The 15,567-nt window shown below is 41.0% G+C and overlaps 1 protein-coding gene across 2 annotated transcripts in view; it reads left to right on the forward strand.

Moving 5' to 3' along the window:
* The window catches only part of ccbe1 (collagen and calcium binding EGF domains 1), a 31,871-nt gene extending 20,288 nt beyond the window's left edge, over positions 1-11,583 (forward strand). Inside the window, exons 3-11 of one of the 2 annotated variants that reach the window (XM_070989272.1) lie at positions 1,201-1,253; positions 1,451-1,585; positions 2,341-2,478; positions 3,778-3,887; positions 5,239-5,347; positions 5,907-6,046; positions 8,039-8,074; positions 10,714-10,749; positions 11,165-11,583. In XM_070989272.1, the coding sequence (XP_070845373.1) occupies positions 1,201-1,253; positions 1,451-1,585; positions 2,341-2,478; positions 3,778-3,887; positions 5,239-5,347; positions 5,907-6,046; positions 8,039-8,074; positions 10,714-10,749; positions 11,165-11,440 (1,033 nt within the window). In that variant the 3' untranslated portion in view covers positions 11,441-11,583. The remainder of the gene's footprint in view (positions 1-1,200; positions 1,254-1,450; positions 1,586-2,340; positions 2,479-3,777; positions 3,888-5,238; positions 5,348-5,906; positions 6,047-8,038; positions 8,075-10,713; positions 10,750-11,164) is intronic. The other variant, XM_070989273.1, reaches the window with a different exon arrangement.
* Positions 11,584-15,567: the final 3,984 nt, after the last annotated feature.

Raw genomic sequence — 15,567 nt, forward strand, 5'->3', positions numbered from 1 at the left:
AAGAGTTCCTTGGTTTCAAAATGTATTAGAGTGCTGTGATACATCTTCATTCTGTTTCAAGTCCCTAATGGGTCATTTAAGAGAGAGGTCTCAGAAGTCAATCTGAAACCTGTCAGTTTAACTGGCCTCAGATATCATAGTGTGCTTTTCTTACCCTTCCACAACATTCCCACATATTGACACACTGACCACATATTAATCAAACACAATCATGTAAGATAAATGGATAAACACATTACATAATGTGTGTTTGAATGGTGGTGACTGCAGAGGAGGGAGAGCTTTCATTGTATGAAATTACCAGACAGGCCCATCGGAGTGGATCGTTACTCCTGAATAAAAGCTGTGAAGCATTATAGAGCAATCTTTTTTCAGTACCACTATCAAAGGGATTGTGACTGCACTATATTGCCATAAATTCATGGCGTAATTGGATTTTTTTTTAACACCTGGTAGTACTTTTCCTTAGAGCTGAGTGCAAGTGAGGGATGTGACTCGTGCTGATAAAAAATATTGCAACAGTATGTTATCATGGAAATGGTATGAATAGAACTTAACACAGATGAGGGAAGAAGTGATGCAACAGAGAAGATGTTTAAGGAAAGCTCATTAGTATGTTGCTTTACAGTGTCTCATCAGGTTATTTTCTCCCTCACCTGCAAACACAGATGTAAACTATTTGGGTAAAGAGTAATTCTATTTATTATGACTTCTACGAAAATACATAGATAAAATTCAGATGGTTGGAATTGAATAGATGCGGTATAGAAGTAAGCTGGAAGTAAACACATAGAAAGTGAACTGAAGTTCAGTATTGGTCAATAAGGGGGGATTCAAACAGGGAAATTTTTAAGATGAAATAAGAAACCCCACACAGCCGGCATACTGAACCTGTTGTCAGATTTTAACGGTAATCCAGAGGAGTGTCATCAGACACGAACGAACATGCAACAGCAGGCCTGATATAGCAATGCAACCTGCAGGTGTGTGTGTGTGTATGTGTGTGTGTGTGTGTTTGGCCACATTAATGTTCTTGACGATATTTCCTACAAACGCAATGATCAAATGACTGATTCACAACAAATCTGCAGATCCTGACTCCTATTACACGTCAATCATTGTGCACATTATACGGAAATATGGGACCTATTATGTGATTGCTAAAGTATTTTGGATGCATGTCCATTTCATGTTTTACAGAAAGAAATGTTGCAAGGGCTTCAAGTTTGTGCTGGGCCAGTGTATTCCTGAAGGTAGGGAAAACTATTTGGATGTCTGTCTTGTGTATTTGTGATTGTTTTGGAATTCTCTCCCAACATGTCCCTCAACTCACATCACTTTACTTTGTTTGTTTTAGCCTCACTGAATGTTTAACAACCCATGACAGGCATGTTGCCTGAAGTTTTGAATCAAAAGAAAAAAAACTCAAATGCCTTATTTATTTCTGTAGACTATGACGTGTGCACTGGCGCCCCCTGTGAGCAACAGTGTACTGACCATTTTGGTCGAGTGGTGTGCACCTGTTACCCCGGCTACCGCTATGACCGTGAGCGCCACAGAAACCGAGAGAAGCCCTACTGTCTGGGTGAGAGCTTGCACAAGGCGATGTTTTACATGCTCAGATGTGTAGCAGGTGGAAGTGATAGACGGCACCACTGTGACTTGTCTCAGAGTGTAGTTTGGCCTCTGCTGTCTCCTCTTCTGCAGGACAGGAAGTCAGTCATCTTTAAACAATCCCTAGAATGGCTTGGTCTGCTGAAAACGGAGCTCGGCAAAAAGCCTTTAAAAGTCTCGCTCCACTCAGGTGGAATAAATTGCAGCAGAATGTAAAATTGGATCGCCTGATTTCTTTTGCTAGCTTTTAAATATTAATCGAGTCCCCCATACTGCACTGTGCTGGTACGCTGCGATGAGAAATGTTTTAGGTTTAGCTTGGCTTTTAATCCATGCTCATTATTCATTCATTATCATTAGTTTGATGTATTTTTTACATTATCATTCTTTTTAACAGTGTTCTCTGCAATCTGAATTGAATCATTTTGTATATTATGCATAAAGGTTAGGTTATTAATTAATAAAATATGTTACATATGTATATATATCAAATTGTCAATTACATGTGGAATGGATTATTAGTGCAGCAGCTGATTTACATTCATTTTACAATCTATAATTCATGCCAAGATTGGAACAGTATAAGATCATCTGATTGAAAGTCTTTCTGTATTTTTATGTTATTGGGTATGTGTATGTTAACGTGTTCAGAGCTATTTTAATTGACATTGTCTTTCATTTGCTTGCTGTCCCTCCTCTGTCTCTGCCTGTCGCTGTAACCTACAGACATCGACGAATGTGCAGACACAAACATGACTGCATGCTCTCAGATCTGTGTCAATTCTGTTGGGAGCTACAGGTGTGAGTGTGAGAAAGGCTATTTCCTGGAAGAAGATGGGAAAACATGCACCAAGGGGGAGAGAGGTGAGAAAAGTATTTTTACTCTTTTTTTCAAGGGCACATCTGACTGTGATGTGGGGCTGACCACACATCGTTATTTAGTGTGTGTGTGTGTGTGTGTGTGTGTGTGTGTGTGTGTGTGTGTGTGTGTGTGTGTGTGTGTGAGAGACTTAAAGAGATGGGGGTACTGCAAACATAGACAGCTGGTAGTCATTACACATCCCAGATCCTTGTGCATGTCAGAACAGTTTTGTCTCTGAAACATACGGCTGCCCCCGTGACTCCTGGTCTTTTCTGATTTGCTGGATGTGGAAAACATCACAAATGGTTCAGGTGATAATAAAGTCTTTTTTTTTTTGCCCCAGATTCAGTTTCCAATGAAACAGGCTATAGATTTGCTACTTCCTCCCATGAGTTTATCTTCCATTACGTACTATAACATTCTGGAGAAGCTGGAGAGTGAGAAACTACGATGCATGTAGTCATGCTCATGTTTTATGTCCTGCTGCTTTGTAACATAGAGGGGAAAGCAGTGTCCAGACACTTTCACTCATCCATAAAATATATGCATTCATAGAGAAGGGCCCGTTCTGCTGCAGGGACAAAACCAGGAGAGCTGGTGAGCTCTGTGGTTTTCATGTTGTTTTTTCTCTTTGCAGGATTGTGCAACTTTATTGCTTAAACTTTAATGTTTTATTATGGTTTCTGAAAAAGTGGTTAGAAAAAAAACTTCCTTAGTGCCCAATCTTTTTGTCAAAATATTCAAATATAGGAAATGTAATTTTATTGCATTGTTTTACCTCCAGCAGAGGTAGCAGTCAGACATTAGCTCTGCGCTCGTCTACACTGGGGCTCTGACACATTTACTAGAGCACCTTCCTGTCTGAGTCAAAGATAAGTGACCCACAACACTCGGGTCTCACAAGTGGCCGTGTTACAGAGTTATCCTGAACTGTATAAGTCACTCATCCCCTAAACAGACAGTTAGCTCGCACAGTTTGCAGCAACCCATCAAACTATCACCAGACTTTGACTTGGCAATATCAGCCCTTACAGTTCTGTATTTTTGGTTATTGAAAGTTTACATTATGATGTCACAGAAATAGTTCAGTGATCAATCAACTTCTCTTCAGAATCTTTTAATAGGATTGTTGTAACGCAGTTTTCAGTAAACTTCCCAAATCATATTAAATCTGTCCACATATTCAGTGAACAGTGTGATATTATATTTTTTCCGTTTTCTGAAAGGAACATTTTCTGGCACCCTCTGTGACAGAAACCTTTTTTTTGTTTTGTTTTGTTTTGTTTTTTAAAAATTCACAGCAGTGCATCTCTTCAAGAAGTCTGACAACGTGATGAATGCTGGAACTTGCTCAGCCACATGTAATGATTTCCTCCAGATCAAGATGTCTGTCCTGCAGCTTAAACAGAAGGTAAGGGTCAGAAATCTATTGGACTCTATACAGTTTACCTAACACTACATTATTTTCTATCTTAAATCATAATCCTGCAATCCTGCACTTATTTCTAATATTCTTGGTTAACCACAGAAAAGCCCCAGTTAGCATTAAACTAGCCTTGATTGAGCTCAATGTAAATATCTGCAGAACTGTTCTGTTTCCCACTGAAAGATCGCTGTATCTCCAGTGAGTCCCTACCTGACCGTATTTCAGAAACAACAGCAGTTTGATTTTTACAACTCTCTTGAGATTTATTGTAGCACTTTATTTCCTACTGAAAAATATCTGAAAAAACTTCCGTTACTGTAGCTGGTAGATTTGGTGAGTAAGTGGGGATTGTGGGGTCATTTGTGTGAAACTCAACAGTGGGGTTACATTCCCCTCTGTGTAATCGCAGGCGTCTGAACCTATCCGAGCTCGAGTCTGTCAACAGTGGCACTCAGCACCCTCAGCTGTAGCACATTATATATTGCTTCCAGGTGTGTGGTCTCCTTGCTCCTGTGGCTTTACTCTATATGACTCTTTTCCTCCATGTTAATATATGAAGAAAACCAAATGAAAATACTGGTAGGTGCTCACTGTTTGTTATCACAGTATATGAGGAAGTATATTCTCATTTATTCATATCATGGCAAGGTCAGAGTAGGAGGTTCAGACACCTGTGCTCAAGGTCACAGGCTACAGTCCTGCATAATGCTCACTGTTCAGCAGGTGAACTATGACCTTGCTGGGTGTGTGTGTGTGTGTGTACGAGTGTGTGACATATGCTTCTACGTCTGAGTGCATGAATTCTGATTTGTAGGTTCTTGCAACATAGCAAGGCCTTTGACATGTTTCCCTCAGGGATTGTCAGATCCACATGATGTTGCACAGAGATCAAAGACAACATTTCCCAAGGATGCCACTTAGCATCCCGAGCAGGAACTCTCCTGGTCTTGCTGAATAATGCAGAAGGGTTGACTGGCCCTCCATCTGTCTGAGTTGCAGCTTGTACTGTGGTGCAGATGGAGGATCAGCTTTCATCTTAGGCAGGTTATATAATTTTAAAATAATTTGACTTGAAGTTGGCCCTTCAGTGTGTAATTTAGCCGACCTGTTTGACAGTACACTACTTTATAAATCATTGTTTGTAAAAACATTTTAGGAACGACAAAGTCGAGCAGTTACACATTTGGATGTTTGACATCACTTCCAAATTAAGGAAAAACAGACTTATACGATGAGAGAATTGTTGGTGAGAATTAGTTGCATCCTTCATTCAGTTATTTGTAGTTGCCTTCTCATTGACCTGCTCACTCAGTCATTATTTTCATCCTAACTCAAGATGGCCATGCTGTCAAACAGTGCGGACGTCCCTGAGCAGATGACCAGCGAGAAAATCCTGACGTCTCCCATATTTTTACCGGGGCCTCCTGGTCTCCCTGGTCCTCCAGGTAAAACACATGAAGCTAAAAATAATAAAACACTGTCAGCCTGTGCATGAAGAAACTGGCCTGCATCCAGCAGGGATGGTATGAGTATGAAGTACTAAACACAGAGTACTTCATAGGCTGGAGGGAATCAGTTTTGCAGGTGTTTGGTTATAAAACAAAGTATTGCACAAATTAAAACTTTGGCACTTGATGAAAAGTTGAGAAGTTATCATTCATCATGAGGGAGACATGAATACCTGCACCAAAGTTCATGGTAATCTATTCATGAGTTGTTGAGATGTTTCACTGAAAGCCACAAATGTCAGAGGATCACCAAAGTCATTCGGACTCATCATCAGGTCGCCAAGAATGTCAGAGCATGATTTGATGCCAGTGTATCCAATTGGTGTTGAGATGTTTCAACGATTAAGTGAAAACTGTGTACTGCTGGTGGACCGACTGACTGACATCACCATCTGTAGGGCCACTAACATCTCTAAAAAGTATATAATCCATTCTGCAAAAATCATCATATATTCTGGGTCTATTAGTTCATTCATTTCAGTCTGGATTGTTTTAGGAGATCCAGGACCAAAGGGCCCTCCAGGACTCACAGGACTGATGGGGCCCCCTGGGTATCCTGGTCCCAGGGGCTTGATGGGACCCATTGGACCCACACCAGACCTGTCCCACATCAAACGGGGCCCCCGAGGACCTGTGGTAATAATATACCTTTTTTTTTGTTATTATAAATAATTGTGTTTTAATCAAATCTGCCTTTTAACAGTGAAAACTGCGGCCACACGCTGTTCATTCCAGATAAAATAAATACCTTTACTGCATTTTGCATACATGTTCCTCATTTATAAGTATGAATGTTCGTGTTCTGACTGTGACCTCCACTGCTCTGAGTAATACTTGGATGCGGTACACTGATCTCTTACGTCCATCCTTGCCTTTGTGTTCTGCTGGTTCAGTTCCACACTTCTGCTTTGTGTTACACAACAGAATTACTTAATTAATCTGGATGACGGCACCGAATGCGGTAAAACCTGGAAAGGCTCTTTTCACTTAAGTCTATGTTGCAGATTGTATGGCGTTGGGCTTTTTTACTCACCAAAGTTATTCAGAGAATTTAGTAATCCTGCATCGTGAGACAGGCCCCAGGAGAGCTGTGATTGATTGATTTCAAGAGCAACCGAGTGTCTCTTGAGCTGACACATTTTCAGAAAGTCACGAAAAGCATCCCAACACACACCCCTATAGAAACTCATACTTTGCAGGGTGAAAAAGGATGACACATGGTCATGGCAATAGCAACAGAGAAGGCTGAATCCTTTTACAGCTTCGGTTGTTTTCTTTGGCTCGCTGTGTTTTTGTGCAGCGCTCAGTCTTGCCTGCGAGTGCGAACCCTCTGTGTTCAAGTGTGGGATGTGAATCAAGAATGTGCAGGATGTGGCCACAGAAACATATTTCTACTTTTTAAAGCTTGACTGTTTATGCAATCACATTATTGATAAATCAGACCACCAACACTTGCAATCAGCCACATCACTGGCTGCATGAGGCCAAAGAAGACGTCTGGAACATTGTACTTACAGTACAAAGTCATCTAATGCTTTGTGCGTGTGACAGTTGGATGTGTCTTAATTCATAACTCTTTATATTCATGAGCTGTTAATACATTTAATCGGTGCAAATCCTGGTGAGGTCTGACTAAAAGGGAGTTGTCCCTCTCTCCACACATAAACCTGATTAGATTCTGAGCACAGTTAAGAGGTCTGGCCACCAGGTCACATGTGTTTGACCACATGTCGGGGTTTCATAGATGATGAATGTGGTATGGTGTGTGACTCACAGGCTTGGTACTGATCTGATTATTGGCCTGATTCCCGATACACTGTCTACACACTCTAATGATGATTATTCCAGGAAAGAGATCAAAGTGCTCTCCGCCATCGAGCTGAAGTCACTCAGAAATGGCCTGGAGGCAGGCACAGACTTAATCTTGGGTAATTGTTGTTGTTGGAGCATGATGAAGATGTCAGTTTTGACTTTAAAAAGGTTTAGAATGAATTAGTTTTCTGTGAAAATTGTCAATTGAGCATTAGCACATATCTGTTTGGGTGCAAGGCAGAGAAACCCCCTCAGACAGTCACATGCATATTCACATTTGAGAGCCTTTGGCCTACAGGAGGGTTGGTGATGTGTTAAAACTTTGCAGCCGGCCACTGTCAGTCCAACAACTAGCAACTGCCTTATTAACTCATCATAAAACACACTTAATTCAGACTCAATAGAAACAAAATAAAACTCACAAAACCCATCTTTGTTAGTCTTTCCACTGTGCCATCAATCACCAAATCAGGTTGAAATAAGCCTTGAGATGTGAAAATATTCTGGCTTTACATGCTGCTGTTCGCTGCTGCTTCTCTCTGCCATTGCTGACCTCTTTGTGCCTCTGGGTCAACTCGCTGGACGAGAGTCTGTCGCTTAGGAGCAGAGGTAAACCATTAAATTAATCACCAAAGAAAAACTGGACTCAGCCAATCACCAACAGCCTGTATTTGTTCATTTGCCCAACCCTACTTTACAATTACCTGCCCACCAGACTTTGGAGTGTGAAAAGAAAATTTACATAAATATGCAAACATGATTGAAACAGGTATGAACTGCACTTCTTTGTGTGTTTGTTTGTTTTCCTTATAACAGGGGCCTCCAGGAGCACCAGGAAAAGATGGCTTAAAGGTGAGGTCAGATGCTATTTGGTCACATAATCTCTTCATTTGTTCCTAAAACCTAACTTTTCTACTCTTCCAGACAAGAGTCTCATTTCTCACTGTACAGAACAGGGGTCTGGCGTATCGCTCCTCAGGCAGAGGAGTCATTCATGTTGGCAGCAGAATTTGACTCTTGGCTCACTGAACATGGCTTCTATCAAAGGAAAGAGTTAGCGCAGACAGTTCAAAAATACCAGCTAGATGCATGTGGCTCATCTGCCAACACCATGTCTATCAAAAGATATTTCTCAATAGCTAAATTATTTCTCAACTTCACCAGATTTACACAGGGTGAAAACCACAAGGCAGGTGCCAGGATTCTCACAAATCCTCAGCTAGAGTTAGTCCCTGCACATGATTCGATCTCTGCAAGCTGCTACAAGTTGAGAGAGGAAAACCGGTGGGCCAGACAGAACGTCTTTCTGGGTATTATTAGAAAGACAGGAGGAGCATTTGGTGGAAAAGCTGCTCAGTGTGAACGCAAGCAGCAACATTGTTTTTTGGGATCTGAGTGGCCAAGTTCAATTAAGTGTAAAGGCTCAAAGACCGTCTTGAGCCAAACCTGCACAATTTTGTGACTCTTAATCAGATTTGAGGTTACACATTCATTCTGTGAGAGGATCTCATTATGTTTCAGTGATATAACCTCTGATAAACATGATTCCTCTCACCTGCAAACGCGTTTCCCCTGCAGCCTGAGTCAGAAAGGGGCTGAGGCCCACAGCTAGTCTTTTCAAGTGGTTCAGTAGCTCCTTCCTGACCACCGGTGGGAAGACTCTGGATAGCTCCAGGCTATTGTGGTTGTCTGGAATATTACATGGATTTCGTGAACAGTGCCTTTGGATTGTCTGACAACCATCTTTTCAAAAAGCGAACTGGAATGTTTTTCTCTTTTCTCTGCCTTCCCGGCAAGCCTAAGGCAAGTGTTAAAAAAGAGGCTCCAGCAGATGGCTAAGCCTCAGATTATGGAGACACAATGCAGATTTCACCCTGGTTACATTGAGATTTGTGTTTGCATTTTTTCCATTTTTTTGTATTAAACTAGATTTGCTTGTGCATTTTGTAATATTCCTGAAAAGAAAATCAAAGCCAAGGTCAGAAAAATACGATTACATCTTTGCCGTTTGCAGATGATGTTGCTTTGGCTGTCACACTTCTGCACTGTGCTCTGGAGCTGCTGCAGTTGAGTCTGACTGGTCCACTTTTATTCAGATGGGGGGGGGGGGGCACACTGGCCCCTGTACGACGAGTTTAGCTGCTGTTTTCATTAATGAAGATGAAGCAAATGTGGACATCATTTGTGGCAGCAGTGGTGGTATAAAGATTAGCTACAAAGCTAAGCTGCAGTGAGAGTGGTGAGGTTTCTCTGCTCGATGCCAAGATCCAGCAGGATGTCTGAAAGCAGCCAGTGGAGGTACTTTGGGTGGCTAATTTATGGCCGACTTGTAGACATTACGAGACCTAAAAGTGATTTGAGAGGAATCTGGTTTTGACAAAAACAATTTCAATCTTAAAAATAACGCTTCTTTGAACATGAGATTTACAACCTGTGACAATTATGGCTGACTTATTACAGCATTATTTGTTTGTTTGTTTTATGGATTACTGTAATTTTGGTCAATAACGACCAGTTATCCCTCTCACGGTGACTAATAGAAGTGTGAGGTATAAAATCTGAAGAGATTCTGGTCTTGTATTGGCTCTTGGATCTTGTTATACCCATAACACTGTTTGCTTAGCCTGTAGATCACGTATGGAACAACTTAGGTGCATCTGCTGTATTGACATAGTACCTTGGTGTTCTGTCAGTACAGCTGGGATGTTTGTATGGATAGATTGGAGGTGATAGTAATCTGTCTCTCTGAGTAACAAATCCAAACCATCTGCCAAAACACTCACAGCCCCGGTGTGACCCTGAGCCCGGCGAACAACCACAGTAGTCAGGTCAGTGTGTGTGTGCTACCGTAGGTCAACAGGCTGCCATGATACTTCACAGTCAGGCTACTTGTACAGTATGTTTCGTGTTACATGAACAGCACACACTTTCCATCTGTCACGTACACGGGACGCAGCTTCAGGAACAGTTTCACAGTTTGAGAAAAAATGCTTTCTTGTCAGATGTTTGATGAGAAAATTCACACCCCTCTCATGCCTGTGCGATAACTGTGTGGAGCCGGAGCAAGGATTCAAGTAGCTTAGCTTAGCATAAAGACAGGATGCAAGAGGAAACAGCTAGCCAAAGTTAAAAGATATGCCCATGAGGACCACCAAAGCTCACTAAGCAACATGTCTAATCGTTCAAGTCATGAGTTTACCGGGAGTCCCAGAACTATTTCTGTCTGTCCCAGTGACTGATTTTCAAGAGATAGTGTTTTAACTAACTAAACCTAACTCTATACAAAAAATATGAAACTAATCCTTTAACTGAAGGAATACAAAATTTGATTTTTAATATTCCGCCATCCACGTTTTGCTATTTGTGGTTACTCATCCTGATCTCGGTTTTCTCCTCCTGTAGCTCTTTCACACTACAGTAATATGAAATCTTCTTGTGCTTTTTCCCCCACTGTAAATCATCTAAGCTAAATATTTGTTTTGACTCCCCAGGGGGATAGAGGAGCTCCTGGGCCCGTCGGACCACCAGTAAGATTCTGTCCATCTATACTGATGCCACACTATTGTAACTTGTTACCATTATCCAGGACAATACAGTTAAACTAAAGCATGGCTGGAAAACAGACCACTGCGGACTGTGGACGACGCAGTTAATGACACTGTCAAGCTCAAAGTAAATAGTATCCAGTATAGAGTAAGCATTATCCCCTCAGATAAACACTGATGATGCTTACGTTAACAAATCATGAGGAAAAGCTCAGTACCCAGTGGCCAGTCTTAGACAGTCCATTGATCAGCTGGATTTCTGTTGGGATAATCTCTGCTGTGGCTTCTGAAGGAGGCAGGGGGAATTTAAGATTCCCAAAAAGGAGACTAACTTTGATTACATGTCCAGGAATAACTTATATAACTGTAAAATAATTCGTTTTTGTCGCACGCGCAGGGCCCTCCAGGCTCCTTTGATTTCCTGCTCCTGCTCATGGCAGACATCCGTAACGACATCGCTGACCTGCAGAGCAAAGTGTACGGTCGACCGATGCACTCTCCAGGGGAGGACTTCCCCACGGTCCCCGACAGCTGGAGGGACAGCCAGGACAATCTGGAGACCGGCTCGGGTGAGGACTACAAGGAACCTCCACCTCCGACGGGCGGAGGGTCCAAGAGGAACAGGAAGAGGAAACCAGCGCGAGAGAGAACAGACTTTGACTGGAATAATTAAAGAGGGCGGGTTTAAATAATGTCAGGTGTAAATATTGAAGTGGTTTGCTTTTTTATTTAACTGTTTTTAAACAGAACGTACTGTTTGCCTTTTCACTACAGATGTTTATTTTTGTATGATATACAAGATTTTGTGTGAATATTTTTAACAAGATGAGTAGACTGTGCAATGCATGTTTTTTTTATTATTTGATATTTTCAGAAACGTACTATGGTTCCTTCACAGCACATTAAACAAGTCTCTCATGAAAGCAGCTTTTACCTCTTCATCATTCGCTTTCACGTGAATTTTCCACCACCTAAACAATCAATTGATTGACGTAATCAGCCGTAAATTCACAAGAGGGATTCAAATGTTGGAATTGGCTGCTAAGAATTTGTACCTTGTGTCTCTAATGTGAGTCTAGTCCTCGGTGTAGTTTTCAGTTCTCAAGGAAACAAAGCAAAAACAATTAGAAGGAAATGGAAAAGAGTGTTTGCATTTCATTATTTCTAATTTGTGTTTACTGATGTGTTCCCACCCATTGATAAGCAGCAGCTTGTAGAGCTGCAACTAATGATTCTTTTTTATAATCTGTTAGTGTGGAGATTATTTTATTAGTCACTTTATCATTCTGTGCATGAAATGTCTGAAAAATACTGAAATGCAGTTTGGCAAGACAGTCTTCAAATGTCTTGTTTAATCTGATGATATATGACAGAGACGCAGTAATGTGTTGAGAGTGTTGTCACATATTTTCATTATTTTTGCTTGAAAACTGACTAAAGCCATGAATTCATTATCAGAATAGTTGTTGATGGATTACTGGACTAACCTCAAATTATTTCTGGAAAAGATAAAGCACATGTAAATCATGACATACTCTTCGATACGCGGCAGCTTTATCAGCCTGATGGTGTCATTCGTGTTGAAGACATGAGGAGAAGTGACGATATGAACATGAACAGTGTTGTCAGTTTCAAAGCCGGATGATGGAAAAGGATGAAGCCGGTCGTTTAAGAGGAAAGTGATCTGAGCTGCAGAGAATGGTCAGTTCAAAGCTTTAATAAGTGGACAAAGTGATGGTGATCAGGGGGACAGGCCGTCTCTCTCACTGCACGCATTCAGCTGCTGCACAGGACGATAGTGGACTGATCCACCAGAGGGAGACCTTCTCAACGTCCACAACTGTGGGTCACTTTACATAATCGAGCTCTTTCCCCAGCAGGGCCACAACACTGAGAAACAAGACTGACTAATGAAACTCTAACACGCTACAGTGTGCTTAATGTGATATTTAAAAAAGGAAGATTTCCAGTTATGGTCCTATTAATTCAAGAGGGCAACATAATCTCACGTAGCTATCTCACAGTGTAGAAGTGTAATATCTCATATCTTCAGGGCAGTCAGGATATTTAAAAATGACGTAAGCACTGTGAAGATAACTTGTTCTTTACTCTCTGAATGCACTGAGTGTGACTCCGTAACCTCTGTATCACACGCACAGGGCGAGAAAAGCAAAGTCTCAGCAGAAGAGTGTTTATCTTGGCTTATTTATCATACAGCTCGTGCTGCAGCTGAAGTACACGTTTTTTTCCATACTAGAGGAGAAAGTGCATCTTCGTTTGGCAAATGGTAACACTTCACTTCAAGTCCCCCTATTTAGTGCTTCTAAAGGACTATGTACACAGTGAATATGTAGTCATAAGCAGACATGAGGAAATATTAAGTGTTAATTAGTGTAAAGCTATTTTAGCTTCTCCAATGAAGACAAGATTATTACAACTCTTTTAGTGTATTGACACGTACATACACATAAAAAAGCTACATTATATTCTGTTATCAAGCATTTCTTACATGTCTGTAAATGCTAAATAAGAATAAGGTTAAATTACAGATGCTCGTGACTGTTGAACCTTTCAAATCTGCCTGAAAAAGCGCACATGAAGTCATAGCTGGAGGAGGCCGACCATGCACGGTCTCTGGGGTGAGAGTGAGGTTGTGACGTTGGATGTGCAGCTGTGTTTTGGACTTTTCAAAAGCCATAAACTGTGTTGTTTCACCCTTGTTTTGTTCTCCCTTGTCTCTCTTACTCATAACTTACATTTATGCAGATACAATCTGGGGAGTCTGACCAAAACAATGTGGTGTCATTTTTATATTCATGAATAACGACACCAGGCGATAAAACTCAAAACAAGCCGCTCAAGAAACGTTCAGTCTGGTTTATCCAATTCTCTCACGTCACCTGCTCTCAGCCCCAGCACAAAAACAGGGTTTACTGCATCTGAGCAGAGCATTTATTTGACACATTCTGTCATTTCAGCTTCTCAAAGCTCATTTAGTACAATTACTGTTGATTATTCCATTTTTTTATGCAGGTTTTTTCATATCTACATTGTTGAGGAATGGAAAAAACGGACTGTCCTGCAAATGATGCTGTTTTGTCTTCATAACAGATCATAAAAAGTGAAAGAGGAAACACGTGCCAACTGATTTCATACAACTACAGTATAACGGAATGGAAAGTCACACTTAGTAACACACAGTTAAGCAAAAGGTGTTACACCTTTAAAAAATGTCTCCCTCACACACACACACACACACACACACACACACACACACACACACACACACACACACACGATGAAATGCAGCCGTTTAATGTGACTACATTTGCTCATGAACCATACTGTAAGTATTTATAGTTTGAGCCACTTAATACTTCTGGGCAACTGCATTTCAGTGGTAAATACTGGGCTTTTTACTGCAGTAGATTTATTTCTCAGCCATAACTTGAAGATTTTAAATAGAAAATATATGATCCGCTTATAGGACCCTGGTTCCAGAAAGTTGAGACCGTGCGAGACTTAAATAAAACAGAATGAATTTGCTAACCTTTTTGGACATTTTGGACTGTGAACAGTATATTTTCACAAGGTAAGTAAAGGATCTGAACACTTGTACAGTACAGTGCCCTGATAGCCATTCCCCTCTATATCCACTAGGTGGCAGTCATTTGCCAGTCACGTACAGTATGGGCTGAGTGATTACAAGCTTTGGACTGATGTACAGCACACAGCGTTCAGTGAACTCATTAAACTCTGCAGTGTGGTTCACACAGAAGCACTTGAAGATAATCAAAACACAATCATGAATAAAGCTTTGTGGAGATGTTCTCTCAGCATGGGTGATGTGTGTTTTCTTGTTTATGTTTGAGCTCAGTTACAGAAATTAGATGTTCCTGTGCAACAACATTTAACGTCTTTCCACTCAAAGATGTTTGACAACGGGGCTGGCAGCCACCGCTGATGACATGAACCCAAAAAAGACACATTTAAAGCACTTGGCTCGTTTCTGTCAGAGTAATTATTCTGACCATTTTTTTAGAATCTGTCACATTTCGTTCCTGGAAGCAAAACAATCATTTTCATCCACTTTTTTCATACAGTTTTGGAACATCACCATCAAACAGTCTCCAAAAACTAACAACAGATCAACAACATGAACAGAAACAGATTTGTTGTTTTCAGCACATGCCAAGTGCTCCTCCATTAAACACTACATCATTGTTTACATGTTGTATATTTGTTTCACAACGAGCCCGTTTTCAGAGAAGCATACATGTCATGAATTGCATTTGATTAAAGACGGGGCCGAAATTAAAATCCTGTGCACATCCTTTTAACAAGCTCGGGTCATCTCGTCCAGGAGGGAAAAAAAAACAAAACTTGGCAACATATTTCTCCAAAATCCCTTCTGGAAGTAATTAATCACCATCATACAAGGGCAAGCCTTAAAAGATTTCAAATATTTGCTGAAGTGCCCCCTTGTTCCTAATTATATCTCCCTGCTTGTCCCCCCTCATTATTTAGAACTACCCACAAAAAGATGCAACACTGAACGGGAACCATCACACACCAGCCCCCGTCCATAGAAAATGCTTAATAGCAAATGAATGAGTGGGTTACTGTGCTGCAATAAAGGGCTTTATGAGGTAATTTTATTAGCAGCGGCTGCCCAGAACTGTTGGAAACTGATGGAAGAAACAAACAGGTGTAGGCGGCATAGAGAAAATTAGTGTTACCCAGTTCATTAATTAATGCATTAGTGTGGGCAGCAAATTAACTGCCCCAAAAACCCCCCAT

The sequence above is a fragment of the Chaetodon trifascialis genome, chromosome 20, assembly GCF_039877785.1.
Source record: "Chaetodon trifascialis isolate fChaTrf1 chromosome 20, fChaTrf1.hap1, whole genome shotgun sequence".
In the NCBI taxonomy this organism is placed as follows: Eukaryota; Metazoa; Chordata; class Actinopteri; order Chaetodontiformes; family Chaetodontidae; genus Chaetodon; species Chaetodon trifascialis.